Source organism: Populus nigra, chromosome 3 (assembly GCF_951802175.1).
Source record: "Populus nigra chromosome 3, ddPopNigr1.1, whole genome shotgun sequence".
Classification (NCBI taxonomy): domain Eukaryota; kingdom Viridiplantae; phylum Streptophyta; class Magnoliopsida; order Malpighiales; family Salicaceae; genus Populus; species Populus nigra.
In genome coordinates, this window is record NC_084854.1 from 19,085,982 (window position 1) to 19,106,679 (window position 20,698).

Consider the following 20,698-nt stretch of genomic DNA (forward strand, 5'->3'; position numbering starts at 1 on the left):
TTCTTTTTTGCCATCTAACTTAGCATTTTCAAATTCATCATCCCAAGTTATATTACCATGGTTTTTCTGTTTAAATTTCTTTTAATTTGTATTATCTCACATTTCCTAAAATTCAAAAGTAATCAAAGATTAATTAGGATTTGATTTTGCAAATCAAGATTTTATTGGGCTTGAAAATTAAAATTAAAAAATCAAAGACCACTTTTGACAAAGAAAGTATTTGGTTGTCATGATTCTAACAACCAAAATGTTAAGTTTGGTGTCAAAATATTTCATTCGACAATAAAAGTTTGATGGTGGTTATTTTTTATCCTTCTATTGCCAAAAAATAAATAAATTATGGCTTGAAAAAAATTGTCTCGGTTTGATTTTTTAGTTTTAAACCAATTTTTAGCTACTTTAAAGCACAAGTAAGTTTATTGAGATTGTTTGGTGTTTCTCGCGTGTTTTCAGATGAAAAACTGGTTGAAAATGGGTTATTTGAAAATAAAAAAACTCATTTTTCTATTCAATTTCATTTATTTTGACTTCAAATAAAAAAAACAAGTATACAGCATTCCATCTTTTACAATAAACAATGCGTAATCTATTTTTATTTATTAAAAAAAATAAGAGAATAAAAAAATTAAATGCAGGTCACACCTAGCTTTTTTTTTTTAATTTTTCTTTTCTTTGATTTATTTGAAACCCAAAAAAAAAATGCAATTCACACCCTTTTAGTTTAAACATGTTCTTAAATAATATTATAAATTTTATTTAAATTTTTTTTAAAAAAATAATTACAATTATGAGAAGGTAATAATACTAATAATAATTTTTTAAAAAAAATTAGATTGAAATAGTTTTTTCGTTTTTATAACTTTTAAATAATTTTGAAAACAATAGTCACATTTATAATTTTGTAAACGTTATGTTATCTATGTTGATTCAGATAAGACTATCATTTATTGACACAATTCTCCCAATTTATTATATTAAATACTCTCTTTTTTTTAAATGAAAATTTATCTTGACAGAATTTTTAAGACAATCATATTTCTAAATGAAAATCTTTTTTTTTAAAATGAAAATTTATCTTGACAGAATTTTTAAGACATAGTTTAATGAAGAAAACCTTTTGCCATCTGAACTTCTAAAATGGGGGATGGTACAGGATATGGATCGTCATGAGAACGCGTATGCAAGGAAAATTCAATTAGGATCAATGTCTAGACACTATATTAAAAAATTTCTCAACCAACCAGATACAAGAAGGTGAATAGAGTTCCAAAACTGGACAAATGGGCAAAATCTATATAAAGATCATTCTTGCGCAGCAGCCCCATTTGTTGTTGCATCCATGGGTTCAGCTTCTGTTGACTCAGCTCTTTCACCAGACTTCTTAGCTGCAACATTCGAGAATGCAGAGATTACATATCAATAATAACCATGCGCTGCAGATTAAATGATACGTTTTATGTCCCCAAAGGCATTTTTTTTGTATGTTAATTCACCCAGTTTACCTTTCTTCTTCTTCCCACCACCCTTCTTCTTTGTCTTTGTACCCAAAGCCAACCAGGCCTTGATTTCAGGATCATCTATCGTCTTGCTAGGCTGCAATTCTTGCAGTGAATGTGAAGTGATCCGATCTGATCCATTTGGCATTAGCAGTACTGTAAACTTGATATGAGCAACATAATCACCTGCAACGTTACCAACCAATGCCTCAAATAAATATTATAGCAATAAGAAATCACTAGAAAAAAAAACACGATGCAATGAAACAAATGAGATACAAGGCACCTCTTACCAGGCTTCTCATGAAGAACAGGATAGGGCTGCAGAAGATCGTGATTCACGCATTCTAATAATCCCAGCCGGGCCCTTTTCTCTTCGAGAGCTCTATCACAATGAAAATTTAAACAAGAATCTAAATTAAAGGCAAAGAGAAAAAGGACTCTGAAACAGTTGAGTAACAACACAAGATATAAACCTTGCAGTGAATGGCATGATTGGAAATTTCTGATTAATTTCACTGAAAATAAATCTCGAAGACTTCATTTTCAAGTGATAATTCTTGTCTACAGCTCTCTTGTATATAGTAGTACTCTTCTCATCCAACAGTTTTGGCTGCAAAATCAAAGCAACAGAAATGATCATATAAGAGCACAAAATTAATAACAATGGAATATAAATTGATTCACATGTCACTCAATTATTACCTTGCCTTCCCCTGTACTTGTGACAATATCCACGGCATACACTTCGTTTTCCTCAAATTCTGCATCATCAACTCTTGTGTCGGGATTGGAGACACTCAGAATTACCTTGTTTCCATCTATCACAAACTGCTTCAATTGGTGGCTGAGAACACCTTCAACAATTTTGCAGTCATAAGCAGCAGCAACCTTCTGGATAGCTTCTGTTACATCTTTATTCTGCAGAAAAAGGAAGTTCAATGAACAAAAATATTGAATAAAAGTGGCTGAAAAAATTAAGAACACAGTAACAGTGACAACAGCAGCAAAATCAATAATAAGAAGCAGATGCACCAAATCAGATATTGACCCCACACAACTCACCCATCCAATTTTATTATCTGTCTTTTTATATTTACATCAAAATTATATTAAAATTTTGAAAAAAAAAGAAAGTCCAGACAGATCACATTGAATATGTAACACTGTTTTCCAAACACATGTGAGGAGACAACGAAGCAAGAGCCTCAAAGTTGCAGTGGAGAAGAAGAAAAGAGAAAAAAGATCTAATACAATTTATGAAGGAAAAATTAGGAAACAACATATTCCCCGGTCAAAAGAAAAGTAGACTAAAAAAATCAGCTGTACAAGTTGAACCTTGTGCATTTCCACAGTTGTAGATATCTTACACACGCGAAGATATAGGCTAAAGATGATAAATGTAAACTGACAATAAATAAACAGGTCCCACGCAATCAATAGGAACCATATTCAATATGGGCAACAGGAAAGGCAGTATATTGATATTTTGCATCAATTAACTCGGCGAAGTTGCCTTTCTCTAAGCATGTGCATGTGCAAAGCTCATATTGATTTCGATCAACATAGCCACCAAGGCACAATTTCCCTTAATCATGAATCTAGATGACAGATAAATAAAGCAAAGTCCATGTATGTTTTTATCTACCCAAATGAAATCTGTAGATGGCCCCAATCCCAGCCCTACCGCTCCACTATTTCACCATTTGAAGTAAAGCCTAAATGTAAAACAACTACAAATAACAAAAGGAAAATAAGGTTGCCCTCTAAGAGCAACTATGACAAAAAAAGCCTCACTTGGATGTTGGTCTATGGCTTTTGAAAAATATTCATCATTTAGGGACAATTGACATTTTTCAAGAAAACAGTAATAAAAGGGTAAAGAAAATTGAAAAAAAAAGCAATGAAAGAACATGTAATTCCTAATCAGACTGTTATGCAGGATACACCACAATTGTTCACTAGCAGTCGTGCATACGCACTCTTTTTTTCAAGTAAGAAAGAACAAAATGATGCTCTATCAGTGTAACTATGACTATAAGATGCTTCATTGGACCTTAATCCTTTGCTGATTGTAGTTTTCATCATGTAGAGATCATCAACAGAAGGATAGTACCAAGTGTTTACTTACCAAAAACTCGCATCAAAACAGAACTGCGGAACCAAGAAAAAATTGAGCAGAAAATGCTACTGAATGCAGTAGTTTCAAGAGGTTTAGATACTTGACAAAAAAATCAGAAGGAACTACCACCATATTATTATTAAAAATGCTACTTATATAGTGCCGACCAAAAGAAAGATGCAGTCCATTACAAGTTATGGGTATAATCTACATAGATCATTCAAAAATCATCGAGTTGGACCATGAATCATATCAGCAACAGGGAAAAGAGGAAATCAACAGGTGATTGATCACCTCGGCAAAGTTGCCAGCTTTTTATAATTTTCATGAGCAAGTTGCTAATTAATAATTTTCTACAAATACCATGTTCTATTTTATCTTAAGCTAAACTAACAGGGAAAAGAAGAAATCAACAGGCAATTGATCACCTCTGCAAAGTTGCCAGCTTTTATTATTTTCACAAGTAAATGGCTAACTAATAATCTTATACAAATACCAAGTTCCATTTTAGCTTAAGCTAAACTAAGAACACTACTCAAACGTGTTTGAGAGTGCACAGATGTTGGTCCATACAAGAATCAGGTATAATCTAATTATATCAACCTTAAGTAATCAAGTACAGCCGTGATACTATAGGCAACAGGGAAAAGAGGAAATCAACAAGCAAACGATCACCTCGGCAAAGTTGCCAGTTTTTATTTCATTTTTCATGGATAAACTACCTGTATACAAGTTGTTTCATTTTAGCTTAAGCTAAACTAACAACACTACTCAAACAACGTGTTTGAGAGTGCACAGATGTTGGTCCATACAAGAATCAGGTATAATCTAATTATATCAACCTTACATAATCAAGTACAGCCGTGATACTATAGGCAACAGGGAAAAGAGGAAATCAACAAGTACACGATCACCTCGGCAAAGTTGCCAGTTTTTGTTACATTTTTCATGGATAAACTACTTATATACAAGTTCCATTGTTGTTCATGCAAAGGCTAACAACACTACTAAAATAATGTTTATACAAATACCAAGTTCCATTTTACCTCAAGCTAAACTAACAACACTACTCAAATAACGTGTTTGAGAGTGTACAGATGTTGGTCCATACAAGAATCAGGTATAATCTAATTATATCAACCTTAAGTAGTCAAGTACAGCCATGATACTATAGGCAACAGGGAAAAGAGGAAATCAACAAGCAAACGATCACCTCGGCAAAGTTGCCAGTTTTTGTTACATTTTTCATGGATAAACTACTTATATACAAGTTCCATTGTTGTTCATGCAAAGGCTAACAACGCTACTAAAATAATGTTTATACAAATACCAAGTTCCATTTTAGCTTAAGCTAAACTAACACTACTACTCAAATAACGTTTTTGAGAGTGTACAGATGTTGGTCCATACAAGAATCAGGTATAATCTAATTATATCAACCTTAAGTAGTCAAGTACAGCCATGATACTATAGGCAACAGGGAAAAGAGGAAATCAACAAGTAAACGATCACCTCGGCAAAGTTGCCAGTTTTTATTTCATTTTTCATGGATAAACTACTTATATACAAGTTCCATTTTTGCTCAAGCAAAGGCTAACAACACTACTAAAATAATGTTTATACAAATACCAAGTTCCGTTTTAGCTTAAGCTAAACTAACAACACTACTCAAATAACGTGTTTGAGAGTGTACAGATGTTGGTCCATACAAGAATCAGGTATGATCTAATTATATCAACCTTAAGTAGTCAAGTACAGCCAAGATACTATGGGCAACAGGGAAAAGAGGAAATCAACATGCAAACGATCACCTCGGCAAAGTTGCCAGTTTTTATTTCCTTTTTCATGGATAAACTACTTATAATTTACAAGTTCCATTTTTGCTCAAGCAAAGGGTAACAACGCTATTAAAATAATGTGTTAAGATAGAGTAAAGATTTAATCTGTACAAGAGGTAAAATGCAAAAGCATCAAACTAAAGCAGTCTAATTACAGTCATGATAATATCGCTAAAAGGGAAAAGAGGAAATCAACTTGCAAGAGAGTAAAATTTAGTCAGTGCAAGAATGAGGTAGTATCAAAAAACATGAAACTAAAACAGTCTACATATAATAAAGATAATATCAGCAACATGGAAAAGAGGAAATCATCTTGCAAATGATCACCTCGGCAAAGTTGCCTATATTTCCGGTTCTTAATTTTACAGATGCTCTAGCCATTCTATTTTGAATTTGTCAACTCCCTTACTGAGGAATAATGAGTAGCAACTGCAGAAGCAGCCAAACCATTTGCAACACTGTCTAGCACAACATACAAATAACCAATAAAAGATGATCACAGCAGTATAAAATCGCCTTCCCTAATACTTTCTAGGATGAAATGTCAATGCAACAAAAATGACACATCCTGGGTTCACAAAAAGACATCCCTGTCAGAGTAACTATGACAAAAGCTTCATCTGGACGTGAGTCCATAGCTTATCAAAACAGTTCATCATTAGGGAATAGTCTCCAAGAAAAGAAGGGCTATTAGACAGTGGCATGAAAGAAAAAAAATGTTCAAGTGAACAATACAAGTCACCTCAATATGTGAGGAAGATATGATTGCAAAACAAAAAAAGTCATCACATCAAGAACTGATGAGATTAAAAGTTGCTTCATGATTTAGAAAAAGCTAGTGCATATTAAAAATTTGCAATTCAATTTCACTATATAAACAAACAACCATCTCAAGTAAACATCACAGAACAATCAGCATATGAATGGAATGCAAGAAATACATAAAAAAAGCTAACACGATGCAAACAAACAAATTACCTTCTTGCCAGGCCTTACAAGCCTCAAGGCAACTTCAGCAGCAGTATTTGCAGCTGCAATAACATCAGCTGCCCTACCTGTAACTGGCCCTGATTGAAGAGCATGGGTATGTCCAACAACAGCAATAAATCCATCTATATGACAGCCCAAATCACTACACACCAATAAAAGCCAAAACCCATTAACATAAAACATACAAAAATCAAACCACATGATAACCCCACGTAGATTGAAAGCTTACATCTTGACAATATCTCCTTCTTCCAAGACCGATTCATCACTAGCAAGTGGAGAAAAATGGCAAATAGTGTTGTTGACAGAAACACAAGTTGGAAAAGCAACTCCCCTTTCAATCTTCTTCTTCACATTTTTATACATGTTACCAGTTTGCCTACACATTCAAACATAAAAATCAAAACCTATTATTTTTTATCAATTTAATTCTAACAAAAGCTATGAATTTAAAGAAATAAAGATTAGCGAGTGCTTACTCTCTTATAAAAGAATCGCCTTTTTCACAAATATCAACAATCTTAGCCTTTGGCTTGCATTCTGATATCACTAACTGCAATGCCTCTGCAATAATTACCAAAACAAAACAAAAATAATTAATATTAAAGAATTAGCAGATTATCAAGGAGGGAGTGGTTGATTACTTACTGTTGACAATTTCTGCGGCGCTTTTGTATTTGGTGATGACTTCAGGGGATGTGAGATCCAACTCTCTCTCCTCTCTCTCGTCGTCTGACGACATCGTATTGGAGCTTTTTATGTCAATCACCGACTTCTGCAGCATAAAAAGAATACAAGTATTATTTATTTATTTATTTATTATTGCTACAAGAGTAATTGATTGGATAAGATAAGAGAAGAGAGAACATACGGTGGTGAAAATAAATTGACGGCGGAGAGGAGGGGATAAGGAAGCTAACTAGGGTTTTTGGTTTGGAAGCAGGGGCGGGGAGAGAAAGAGAGAGAAGAGCAGGGATGTATAAATGGATGAGGATAGCGTGAGGTGGTTCGTGAAGAGCTAGGGTTTTGGGTCTTTACCGCAGCGTTTGCATTATATAGGAATTTTCTACACACCCTCTTGCTTCTCGGTTGGGTTTTTTCTTTCTTCCTATCTTTCTTTTATAATTATGCCTTGTATTAAGTGACCAATGTGCCCTTAGATACTGTGCATCTTAACAGTTTTTATTTTTTAATAAAACGAGATTCATGCCTTGATTATTATAATTTTCTTTTGGTTATAAAGAAAAAAAAATAAAGCTCAAGGGAAGGAAATTTCACTGAACACGTTTTTTATTTACTACAATGAAATGATTATTTTATTATTTTAAAAAATATTCGTGTGCCTTTATTATAGGGTATTTAAACATTTCTATATAGTGCATTAGTCATTAAAAAATTATTCAAGAGTATAATTGTATTTTCCATCTTTTTCACACAATAAAAATGATATAATTATCCTCAAAATCAAAAAAATTATAAACCTACCGAGGAGGGATGAATAGGTCTTTTCATTTGTTATTGTGCAACTAACTGACAAGTATACCTGTGATATCAAAAGAATTAAACCATAATATCAGAGGCTTTAGGTCTTTTTACGTTGATTTTCTTGTAATTGATTTTCTTGTAATTATTAGAGTAATCAAGGGAACATATATCTTTTTGTATTAATTAAATATTAATTAACTTTAAAAAGTTACTTGTATGTGTTATGCATGTATCAGCACTTAGAAGGCACCAATGCACTTTGAGCGTCTCGTGCTTCTCCTCCCAGTGATATAAAATGCCCTTCCTATCGTGTCGTTGGATGTGTCACTGCGTCATCTTTCTTCCAGTGTAACACATGGTGATAGTTATTGGATGGTTTCTCATCTATCGATTTTATTTTATTTTTTTCACTCTCATGTCTTAAAAATATTTTTTGATTTTTTTTCTTGACCCTTTTATTATAATTTTATTTATTTTCAAATTAATTATCAATTCTGATCTTTCATATATAATGTTTTTCAATATAATCCTTCTTCTTTTAATAACTAGTTTTTTTCTTAAGCCCTTTTGTTAAGGTTTTGTGGTTTTTAATTTTATCTTTTAATCCATTTTTACAGTGTTTTGTTTTTTTTAATTTGATCCTTATTTTTTTATTTTTTTTCTTTAGATAATTTTTTTTTTCAATTTAACCCTCTTATAAAAAAAATATTTTTGCCTTGTAGTTTATTTATTTTTTTATTTTCATCATCATTCTTTTAATTGCTATTTTTTATTTTATATTCTTTCGTGTAATTTCTTTTCTCGTTTTTATCCTTCAACATTTGATTTGTTGAGGATTGAACTTCTCGATTTTTTTTTCATATATGGTACTTTTGATCTACTCACATGTGTCATGGTTTTAAAAAGTTATTTATCATATAGTTTTTAAACATGACTCGAGGGTCGATTTGGGGTAAATCCCGGGTCACAAGTCAGTATCACAGGCCAGGTGGGTTTTCCCAGATTAACCCAAATCAACTCATTTTTTCTTATTTTATAAAAATATAAAGATGACATCATTTTGAAAAAAAATAAAAAATAAAAAGGTCAACAAGTTTGACTGGGTTTTCCCTAAACTAATTGGGTTGCGAGTCAACCCGAGTTTTTTATCGAATCATACTAAGTCTATTCTTTTTATTTCTGTTGACACACGATCAACTCTAGACCTCGGATCACCCATGTCACGAGTCAAACCGCAGAGTTGGGTTTTAAAATAATGATCTGATGAGTTATTATGATTTTATTATCTTGGCCACGAGTTTCATAAATTAACACGGGTTGGTTCGCCCTTTGTTACTTAGATTTCATGTTTATTATGCAACCTCAGGTTTACTCAAACCAGTTTTTTATCTCTTTCTATCCAATTACATATTTTCAGAGGTTTTTCTCTCAAGTTATCGTGGTATTTTTAAAAAAAAAAAATGTTTGTTTATCATTATTGCTAATTCTTTTTATTATTTTATTAAAATAAAACTGATTTATTTAACCCGAACAAAGCTATAAATCAAGTCGTTTCAATTTTTTATTTTTTGACATGTGTTGGCGGTACTAAGATGTCACTTTTATACTAAAATAATATGGACTCGTGGTGAGCGAAGCACATGCCCATAGCTAGTAACTTTATAAATGAGGATGATTGATTTTTATTGTTTAGCTTAAGACTAGTTTGTATGCTCACAATACGTTGCGGGGAGACCCAAATGTTGCTAAACATACAAAATATATAAGTTCTTAGAAATTTTTTAACATGGTCATTAAACTAAAATATATAATTATTTTTAAAAAATTTATTCATCGGATGTTTTTTTTATCAACACATCTTTTATTTATTTTAGTCAGCACGATATTTTTAGTTGGAATCATTGTTTTTATTTGGAAAAAAAAAATTATAATTGGTAAATTAATTTAACAAACAATCTTAAAATAGTATTTTTATATATTTCATGTGATGAGAAGCTAAAAAAAATCATAAATTAGATAAAATTATGTTCAACATCAATTTTACCATAAAAAACTAAGTTTGACCGGATTTTCATAAACAATTTGTTACCAGTATTAATACTTTTAGATAAGATACATAATAATTGAGAAAACATAACGACTTCTAACGCATCAAATACTTTGAGATGGATATTTATGTTGAGCATCCGGTAATTAAGAATATCATTATTTAGTTAATGTACAATAAAAGGGAAGAGTTGCTCCCATTTTAAATATGTCAGAAGGTGTTGTATATATATATATACACACACACACTATTAATATATTGGCCCGCCCGCGCTTCAGAACAGGTTAATAATAATTTTTTTAAGAGATTTTTTTTAGAAAAATAGATAGGTTTGACTGTCAATCCAGACCCAGGTTTTTCAAGTCTGGAGGCCAAGCCAAACCTAATAATCTTTACGTATCATATAAAAATATTTAAACTACTCTTAAACTATCCTAAATATAAATGCCAATTAATTTTTTTATTTTTTTATAAAAAAATATTTAAACTACCATTGAAGTATTCTATATAAATTTTTTTTATATTGTTCTTCTATTTTTTTATATAAAAAAACTTAAATTATCTTTAAAGTATTCTAAATAGAAATTCTAATCAATTTTTTTATAAATTATTTTTATTTTTATATAAAAAAATAAACTATCCTTCAAATAAAATTCTAATTAATTTTTTATTTATTTTTTATAGGCTTTTGGGTCTGGCGGCTATACCAAACCCAGGAGTTTTAGGTCTAGTAGCCATTACATACCCAAGAGCATTTGGATTTGCGTTCATGACAGATCTGAGACCATTGAGTCTGACATCTATGTCTAATTAATTTTTTATAAGTTTTTTTTATTTGTTATAAAAAAACATTTAAAATACCTCTGAAGTATCTTAAACTGAAATGCTAATAAATTTTTTATTTCATTTTTTATAAAAAAAATTTAAATTATCCTTACAGTATCATAAAAAGAAATCCTTATTATTGTTATTTTTTATTTTTTTATAAAATAATATTTAAACTACTTCTGAAGTGTCCTAAATATAAATGCTAATTAATTTTTTTATAAATGTTTTTTATTTATTCTAAAAATATTTAAAAAATCTAGATAATTTTAAAGAAGGATAAAAGGCATTCCTTCAATTAAAAAATGTTTCAATAATTTTAATACATGCATATTAAAAAAAAAAAAAACAATATACCACTCATGCATTGCTGCAAAGAACTTTTTGTAATTGTTTTTCAAAGATACGTGGAGGAAAGTCCGGGAACAAAATTAAAGAAAACAAATCATGAAAGACTAGTAAAAAGTTAACAATAAGTAATAAAATAATATTCTAAATATATTCCAAATCATTTAATTTTAATTTTAATTTTAATTTTAATGAATTGAATTCTTTTTAAAAAAAAGATTAAATTCCCTTACAAATAGAACCTAGATGCCCAAGCTTAACCTGTAAAAAACAAATTAGGCAAGCACGGGTTTGGCATAGTTTTTTTTTTTATTTCTTTTTCCTCTTTAAAAGGGATGAATAACACATTATCAGTTCTTTGAAAAAAAAAAGATAACTATCACTTGCTATAATGACCACCAACCACATCAGGCGACAAATTCTTTTGATTTCAAAAGATAATTATTTTTAACTTTTTTTTTACTTGAAAACACCTTCAAAATACTCTAGAGACCTCAAGAAACCTATTTAATAACCTTAAATCAACCATTAATCTCTCTAAAAATTAAAATAAAATAAATCAATATAGAAAACATTCTTGAGCCCTAATATATTTTTTTTTCCAAGATAAAGGATTAAAAATATCATAATGGAACTCCTTTTTTTTTAAATAGAATCCACTAATACCTAGAAAGTCTCTTTTAGTTGCCATATCATAGCTAAAATGTAAACAAAATAAAATTTTAGACTAAAATATAAAACCTTAAGAAACAAGGATCAAAATGAAAAAAAAAACTTTTGGGAATAAAATAATTAAAAATGTGTCTTAGTGAAAAGAAAGAGGCTGGATATTTATTTTAGTTTCAAACTTGGTCCCTAAATTTTTAATTATTTTGAACCAATAAAATTAAATTTTATCTTGCCAAATCATACATTAACTCAACGTCATAACTTTTTTTTTATTTCATGAAAACCCATATTAAGCCAACTAAAATAAATCATCAAGTCCAATCCTAAATTAATTTAATATAAAATTTTAAAAAAAATCCACTAAAAATAATAATAATAAAACAAAGCATTGTGCGTGTCACCATTACAATGGATTGTGTTTTGCTTATAAATCTTATTTTCATTGGATATCAATCAGCTTTGGAGGATTTTATGGTCAACTTGTATTCTATGTTTTGTGTATGATGAAATTGGAAAAAATCTCGTTTCTTGAAATTTATGGAGATAAATCATGAGATTTCTTGAAGCAGATCAAGGAATTGAATAACTTCTTCTGTAATAATATATTTGATTTATTTTCTTTTCTTTATATATCACCTGTTATAAATACAAGTCATAATTCATTTTGTAATCTCTTTCATTATTTCGATCCAGATTTTTCTCCTAGCTAATTAAGGGTCGTTATGAGGTTTGGAGCTCTGATGAAATTCCCTAAACGTTCGGAGAGTGAAAAGAGAGATTTCAAGAATGAACGACCTCAAAATTAAACATTAAAATTTACGACAAAAGCCTTGTGTTCAAATTCTAACTCTCAAAAGAAACCAAGTTGAGAAGAGACAAAAGGGTGAGGAAACAACAGATGAACAGTCCTATTCTTGTGCGAAGGAGCCATGCCTTGGATAATGACATGCTGGCTTTTTTTACAGGGCTAAGCAAAGGCCATCGATTATTTTACATACAGCAGATCACAAGGAAATCTATCGTGCTGGCTTGACATCATTTTGCAGCAAGAGCGAGCCTATTTGCTAGTTCACCTTTGCAGCTTTATCTTCACCCCCAGAGTCACCGCGAAGATTGTCTCATGAGAATTAGTGACTTGTTGCCAAAGCAGTCACCAACAGACCAAGCACAAGAAAAGGTTGCGCGCTGGCCTGAGATACAAATGCCAGAGCATGAGAACTACGAAGCATTATAATTGCTAAATTTACCATGCTATGGAAGCTAAACCCCTCAAGGATTTGTTTGATGCCATAAATACTGAACAGTTGTTTAAAAATACCGAGTGTTATGTTCTGGTGTTCTACTTGTTGAAAAAGACAACGAGTAATAATACTCTTGTTATTTGCCACATAGATTTTCCTGTAAATTGTGATTTAATGCGACCACTATATGATTCGAGGCCTGACATTATTTCTCAGTAAATTACAAGTAATACTAGTCCATCTTGTCCTATTTATGTTGTGCAAGACATTTACATTTAGGCAGTTCTCGAGTTAATTTCCACTTCACACCTGATGAAAATCTCAAAGAACAGAAGTTTCAAAGAAGATAAATTTGTGGTACCTGATATTTAACATCGTACTTCACAGGGTCCTTCAGGAAGTATTGAAACTGCAATGCATGAATTTTTGCAAGAGAATTAGCAGTGTTCATTCTCAGTACAAACTATCATTTCTTATTTCTTTTTGAGAAATGCTAGATATCATTCGGAGAAGGAAAAGGATATATTATTACTCATTGAAACGTAATGATGAATATGTTTAGGAGGATATTATCATATATGGTCACCTAAATAAAATGCATGCGGAAAGATGAAACTTTTCAAGCAGTACTTCTAATGGGGTTTCACAACCTCTGTTGAAGGTATAAACCCCACCACACCAAAAAAAATCCTTGAACAAAGCTAAGATTGGCTCCAGAGAAGAACATAAACAACTAATTTAACTGCATTGGAAACAGGCTGGGGAAGGTCAGTGGGATGAGCAGATAACAGCCCACATCAAATAAAAGGCTAGTGTGCTATTTGAGAAGAAAGAAAAGCAATGACGTCGTAGAAAATGAGATGGATATAGCAAGAATTATTCAAAATAAAGTAAAATGCAGCTTAAGGGAGCAGAAATTCAACCGGGAAGAATAAAGGTAAATGTATGACAATTAGATGCCATTTGGGGTGTCGCTGAAACCACACCCTTAATCATGAGAAAGAAAGGTGTTAACCCAAAACAGTTTGTGTAAACTATAAGCTCATTATATTTCAAGAAGCATTCTTCACCTGGAAAACAATTTGTGGGATTATCAAACCGACTAGGGCTAAAGCATAATAGGGTTTACCATCTCCTAGCAAATAACCTGCATTTAAGAAAGTGGACTGAAATCAGATATGCCTTCACAAAGATAAATTTGAAATGCATAAAAACCAACTCTGTTTCCATCAAAACCACAGAATACAGAGATTCCTACGGTTTTGTAGATTCGTGATTCTGTTCTTTGAACAAAAACAACTCTTTAATAATCATTTTTTATCTCATGAGGATAAAAGAAGCGTGGAGACTTCACAGCTTTTATCCTGTTTAATCCATAGTAGTCAATCTCTTAAGTTTGATGCAAAAATAGTTCCATTAATCATCAACAATTTTAAGTTTTAAAGTTAGATATTGCCAGTATCAATAGGTAAATGGTATCTGAAAGTATAAGCAACAGCATACCAGCTACAGATAACTGAGTTATGTCAATAGCACCAACACAAATCCATTTTGCAGTTTCAGCACCAAAAGCTACCGGTAGTGACTGCTCAAATTGCATTACCACATGAAAGGTTGCAAAATAGACAGCCAATGGTGAGTAACAATTCATTTGATGAAGCAAGAGCTTCACATCACAAGCATGTATGAGAGGCTGTATTAACCTGAAGCCCAAGTGCCCGATCTCCTTCAATGCTTTTAAAGTCGTTTACAATAGCAATACCTAGCTGAAGATATTGAACAAGGACTGTGAATTAGAAATAGTTAGATACGAAATACCACTTCACATATCCTGGCACTTTAGTCAAACATACCCCAGCTATGCTGTACAAGAGTGTCAGGACAATTATGTCAGGTGTAAGGGTCCCAAACAAAGCTTGACCAGCCCACCTATCAACAAGAGATTAAAGTCAAAGCTTCTTACTGTGTAGTTCATAAAACAGCCTTTTAGTTTCAATAACATAGAAAAAATTAAGTCAGGATTTTTCACGGGTGTCATTCACGATCAACTTCAAATTGGTGAGATGTATAGAGAGCCACAAAACCACAAGCACATATGTCCTCTTTAACACATTAACAAGCAACATGATAACATCCAATTTATCACTCTCCACAGGTGCTTTATGACGAATAAAATTGGTAAAATCTCAAGAGAAGGGGCTGGTTATAAATCATTTTCTATTGATTCAATTTGTAATAGCACAAACTAATCTTCTGGTCATAACTCATAGCCCACTGAATGTTTCCTGGCCTCATGTGCATCGTCTGGACAATTTGGACAACCACAGAATACTTTACACCTTTTTCTTCATGGGTTTCAGATGCAAACTGAATGAATGTGTAAATTGAAAGGTGATTTTCAACAACACAAGGCAGTATTTGAATATTTCCCCTTCAATTTTACAAGGAACAGTATAAGGAAGATTACACACCATGGCAAACTGATATAACTTGCTCCAAGGGCGAAATTCCCAATCCATCCATTTTGTTTTAGCTACAATGATATTTGGAACCAAGTCAGGGCTTAATCACATCTTGCATAACATAAATGTTTGATGGTTTGAGTTGATGACTGATATGGATAGCAGAATCTTCAATCATGGTTCACGTGAATCATGATTGAATATTCTGCTTTCCTTATCAATGATAGAACAAAATAAAAGTGTACCTTCAAAGGAGGAGCAGAGTATATGTAAGACAGCAAGGATCCACCCAAAGCAAGGTAAAAAACTACCGGAAAGTCATGCCCTGCCTGTTAAATAATAAGGATTCAAAAATCAGTATAATACTATGCACAGAAAAGCAGTATCAAGCATTTATATTGCGTACCCACACATCCAATAAACCAGCCAAGCCAAGGCCTCCCAGAAGCAGCACCCAGATTTGCGTAATAACCTACAGAGAGTTGCAAGACAAGAATACAGAAATGATTGTCCATTGCTTTTTCATAAAAGTATATTTTTTTATATTGCAGACCTCATTCTCAGAAATAGCCCCTGATGGAATTGGACGATAAGGCTCATTAATTGCATCGATCTCTCGGTCATAGTAATCATTAATCGTCTGTGAAAGTCAAACGTGAGAAAACCTAGCAAAATTTAGTTTGGATATTTAAATTCAGTGAAACTCCAGAAGCCTATTCCACGTGCATGAAAGGGTACCTGCGTGTAGCCAGTAAGAAATGGGCCAGACATAAGCATGCAAACAATTGATTTTGCAACATCCTCCAAAGTCCAGTTAAAGTTTCCTGTTGAGTAAGAAAATTATATCAGATGCGAGTGGATGCATAATTTGGTATTGTCTCAAATATAAAATGAAAGGTGTAAATAAGCATTTAACATTTAGAATCTACAGCTCGCCATCCACATTCCCCATAGAGGCATGATACAAAGGGTGATACCCTTAGCACGTAATTTTAGAGATACCAATAAATCTAGAATGTGTGCTACATTGAAAGGGAGTACCTGATGCAGCAGCTCCACAAACTACTCCCCAAACCAATGGAGGCCAAGTAACAGGTTTTGTAAGTTGAAGACGAATCTTCCATTTATTCTGCAGGATAAAATTACACAATCAACTCATTCCATAATACCTTTTTCACTCTTCCCTCATGCAACATCATTCGAAGCTACAGATGCAATTAGTCAATGGAAGAGAGCAAGAAATCCCAAAAGCTAGGCTTAAGCCCCAAAATCTTCCGAACAGAACTTATATTACAATCTTCCAATTGCAACAACTATACTTGGATGTTTATTGATCAACTATAAATTCTCAAAGGGAACATTTATTCAAATAACTATACATGTCCTCTACGCCAAATCTCAATTTAGATCCTCTCAGGGTCAAAATCCAGGAGATTTTGACTAAAGCCTTTTAGTTAGCACATGATAATACATCATATAATCTGTTTACATATGTACATCCGATTAAAATACCAAAATAAGCACTAAAAAAATGAATATCAAAAGTTAATTTGAAGATTAGAGCCTATTTGGCAATGTGATGGTGGTTATTTTTCAAAGTAATTTTCACTTGCAACAATATTTTTTTTATTTTTTAAAATTTGTTTTTAACAACAACACACTAAAACAATTTAAAAACACATACAAAATTAATTTGAAGAAAAAAATTCTCAACTACTTACAAAAACACTATACAACCGCAAAAACAAGTCCTTAGTATCCAATCTTGCAATAAATAAATTTTTTTTTAAAAAAGAGCATCGAGTACTGACAGTTTCTTGAGCAGCTCCTTTAATTCCAAGAAGCTGGTTAAAGCTGGAACCACCAGCACCACCACTAACCGGCGCCTGAGGTTTCACTGCAATTTTTACATGCAAACCTAATAACAATTATTCAAATTCCTCTTTTAAAAGAGAAACACTATTCACTCGCTTAAATTAAATCACAAAATCTATAAAAAAAAACACCAAAGAAAGAAAGAAAACCTTCATTTGTATCCGTATCTGCTGCTCTTATCGTAACTCTCCGCCCTGAAAAACACAATAAATTAGTTGAAAAATAAAAGGCCAGGCGGAAGTTGAATGGTCATTTTTAAAAATCTTTTGCTAAGTGACCAACTAGTAAAATTCCCTCACTTGTTAGAGGAAGAGAAAGCGGAGAGACGAGTGAGTGAGTTCGAACTCGTTTACTTTTAAAATTGGATAAATTCAAGGACAAGGCAGAGTTAAGTACGGAGGCCATTTTCCAGAAGATGACAAAAAGAGAAGTGAAGGGGGTGCGATTAGTTTTTTGCTGATAAAGAGAATACTCTGATTCAAGGAAAGAAGAACGGGGAGGGAGTTTGGTTACAGTGTTGTTGGTTGTAGTTCAAGAGTCTGTCTGTGATGTGGTGCTTTTTAATTCCTTGACTTCTGAGCTTGATCGGGACCCTATCTTGTTTCGACCAAAGAATCTCGGACAGTGTTGTGTGTGATGGTCGGCTTCTGATTTCGGAGTTTGTTTGAGAGTTTTGTATGATTTTTTTAAAAAATATTTTTAAAATACAATAACAAGTTTTGTCATTAGTATAAAAAAGTTGTTGTAATTGGTTTAAATTATTTAATTTTTTATAAAAAAATAATGAAATAATTGTTTTTTAATTTTTAAAAATTGAATTGATCCATGTTGAATACTGATTGGTTTTATCTTTTTAAAGATTAAATAAGTTAAATTTATTTTATGAACTTTTTAATTTACTATTTTTTATGAAGTTTATTTAATGGATCTTTAGTGTACAGTAAGCTTATAATTTATAATGATTTTTTTTTTGTTTTGGTTTGCTTGTTTTACCAAACATAAATCAAACCAAATGAAAATAAAAATAAAAATAAAAACATAACTAGAATTTAAAAAAAAAATGTTAGATTTAGTTAATTTAAATTAGTTTTTGTAGTTATTTCAAATAATTCAGCTAGTTTGCTCGCAGGGTTGCTGCAAAGTAGTAATTAATTTTTTATTTATGTGAAGTTTATAAATTTGTGAATATTAACATGATAAAATAGTTATATAATTATTTCTTAATTTCAATACGTGAATAATATAAAAAGAATGGCACCAGAATCAATCCCAAACTTCTTGATCAGAAAGAAATGAAGTATTGAAGCACATGAGAATGGAAAAGAGGAGCACTCTCGTAACGTTGAATCAACATGATATTTTTATTTTTTAAAATTTTATTTAGATATTTTTAAATTTTTTAAAAAATAAAACTAGTCTTTTTCAAGATTTATAACTATTCCTCTCAATAAATACATACGGTTAATCAAATTTGTGTTCTCAAATTGCAAGCAAACTTGTTTTCCATTGGCTATGAATTTACAGAAGATAATTAATAGACTTGGGTTTCAAGTAAAGCATTCCAGTTTTAAATGAGTGAAATAGTTGCAAAACGGATTTTGTAATGATTCTTCCAAAGCTTATGTTTTATAAGCTTTTTAACTGTTATAATATTCCTGGATCATCATGCATCAATATTAATATTAAGCATTCCTTTTGTATGACTTTTGAATTAAATTTTTTACTTTGAAGCAAAATTTGAAAGTTATTTTTTATAAATAACTTTATGAAAAAAAATGAGTTAAGTTATAAATATATTTAACTAAAATGATTCAAATATATTTAAAAAAAAACAATGTCGTATAAGTTTAAATCTATAAATTAAAGAAAAGTTTTCTTGATCATTCTATAGTTCGGTCTTTATTTTACTTTAAAAACTACTTTTAAAAAAGTTATAATTTACATAGTGAATTTTAACAAAATAAACATAAGGATCTTATATATATTAAATAAAAAATACTATTCATTATTAAACCGCTCATTCTCTTTCTTTCTTTTTACCTCTTCTTCTCTCCTCTCTCGCATTTTTTTTTATCATCTTATAAGTCAAACAAAAATTCAAAAGCAAAAACCAAACACAAATCCATGAAATCAAACAAAAAATTTCCTTTACACACCTTCTTTTCTTGTATGTTGGTGTTGGGATTAATTTCTCGTATAAAACTCAACTATGAAAGATATGTTTCAATTCTTTTCTTGAATTGATAATTCAAAATATGTTGAGAGTAAGTTTAGTAATAGAATATAGGTTTTGTTTTCTCGATTTAACAAAAGATTAACAAATATATATATATATATATATATATATATATATATATATATATATATATACAATTGCTAAAAAGAAGGCTTTAAACAAAGAAATATGGAAAAAGATATGATATATGGTTAAAAAAAAAAAAGATGATGCTTTAGTCTTTAGGATTAGACAAGGCAGTCGTAGTTGATACACTCAATTTAAGTCAACGCAACTTTCTACCTTGACCAAATCATCATACAACTATTGAACAAGTTTTTTCCAGTAATTGATTAATTTGATTCAAATAACATGTTAAGATAGCTAGCGACCTTTGTATTTGAATACTAGTTAAACCATATCAATAATTTAAGTTTATTAAAACCCTAAAAACAAAGATTTGTAGGTTGTTGTAAACTTTTCAAATTCAAATAAGATTTGTAGGTAAATTTCAATTAAAACCTGAATTTTTTTTTCTAGATTCTTGCATTTGTTTTTCTATGTATTCTCTAACTGTTATTAAGTAACTTTGCAAAGTCTACGAGAAGCTATTACTTAAGTTTTTTCAAAAGCAACACATAAGTGTTGTTGATTCTTTCTCTTAACGATCTACCCAAACAAGTTACGTGGTTGAAGACCAATAACTGTTAAATATTACATTATTGTTATGAATATGGATTGGTGTTATATCGTGAATTATTGTGTTTTTTTTATGAAATTATATTTATTATATGAGTGTTTAAGTATTTGTGCTTTGTTATGTTAGGTAATATGACATGTTTAAGTATTTATGGATGCTTATTGTGTTCAAGATTGTTATTTGCATACTTTTCATATGATTGATATTTATTTGTATGCATTTTGACTATATTATAAAATACGTTGACTATATTTTATTTCTTTAATATAAACAATATATCTCATACAAACATTAATATTGTACACACCAATTTAGCTATTAACAATGACTTTATATTTGCTAAGCTATCTTATATATTATGATTTTTTATATAGACTTTATGTAA

At 30.9% G+C, this 20,698-nt stretch overlaps 2 protein-coding genes across 2 annotated transcripts; both read right to left on the minus strand.

The window, feature by feature from the left end:
• Positions 1–1,195: 1,195 nt before the first annotated feature.
• Positions 1,196–7,528, minus strand: LOC133690131 (ERBB-3 BINDING PROTEIN 1-like). Its single transcript, XM_062110327.1, has 10 exons — positions 7,318–7,528; positions 7,095–7,221; positions 6,926–7,010; positions 6,676–6,825; positions 6,435–6,588; positions 2,202–2,417; positions 1,973–2,109; positions 1,790–1,881; positions 1,503–1,682; positions 1,196–1,385 (listed from the first exon to the last, which is right to left on the minus strand). The coding sequence occupies exons 2-10, from the start codon at positions 7,186–7,188 to the stop codon at positions 1,303–1,305; spliced, it is 1,191 nt and encodes a 396-aa protein (XP_061966311.1). The 5' UTR covers positions 7,189–7,221; positions 7,318–7,528; the 3' UTR covers positions 1,196–1,302.
• Positions 7,529–12,598: 5,070 nt separating this feature from the next.
• LOC133690181 (chlorophyll synthase, chloroplastic-like) lies at positions 12,599–18,023 on the minus strand. Its single transcript, XM_062110400.1, has 15 exons — positions 17,698–18,023; positions 17,548–17,592; positions 17,335–17,420; positions 16,565–16,652; positions 16,262–16,347; positions 16,077–16,163; positions 15,930–15,995; positions 15,769–15,852; positions 15,533–15,594; positions 14,915–14,990; positions 14,765–14,827; positions 14,565–14,646; positions 14,132–14,208; positions 13,423–13,470; positions 12,599–13,010 (listed from the first exon to the last, which is right to left on the minus strand). The coding sequence occupies exons 1-15, from the start codon at positions 17,801–17,803 to the stop codon at positions 12,948–12,950; spliced, it is 1,119 nt and encodes a 372-aa protein (XP_061966384.1). The 5' UTR covers positions 17,804–18,023; the 3' UTR covers positions 12,599–12,947.
• Between the last annotated feature and the right edge of the window lie 2,675 nt (positions 18,024–20,698).

What these genes read in the sequence shown, in the direction of transcription:
- LOC133690181 (XM_062110400.1), bottom strand. Translation starts at nt 17,803, where the DNA reads ATGGCCTCCGTACTTAACTCTGCCTTGTCCTTGAATTTATCCAATTTT. An exon ending in TTGTGGAGCTGCTGCATCAG is followed by an intron (nt 16,348 to 16,564) that starts GTACTCCCTTTC and finishes CTTACTCAACAG; the next exon opens with GAAACTTTAACTGGACTTTG. An exon ending in TCCCACAAATTGTTTTCCAG is followed by an intron (nt 13,471 to 14,131) that starts GTGAAGAATGCT and finishes CATGCATTGCAG; the next exon opens with TTTCAATACTTCCTGAAGGA.
- LOC133690131 (XM_062110327.1), bottom strand. Translation starts at nt 7,188, where the DNA reads ATGTCGTCAGACGACGAGAGAGAGGAGAGAGAGTTGGATCTCACATCC. An exon ending in ATCATGCCATTCACTGCAAG is followed by an intron (nt 1,882 to 1,972) that starts GTTTATATCTTG and finishes TCATTGTGATAG; the next exon opens with AGCTCTCGAAGAGAAAAGGG. An exon ending in TGTTCTTCATGAGAAGCCTG is followed by an intron (nt 1,683 to 1,789) that starts GTAAGAGGTGCC and finishes GTAACGTTGCAG; the next exon opens with GTGATTATGTTGCTCATATC.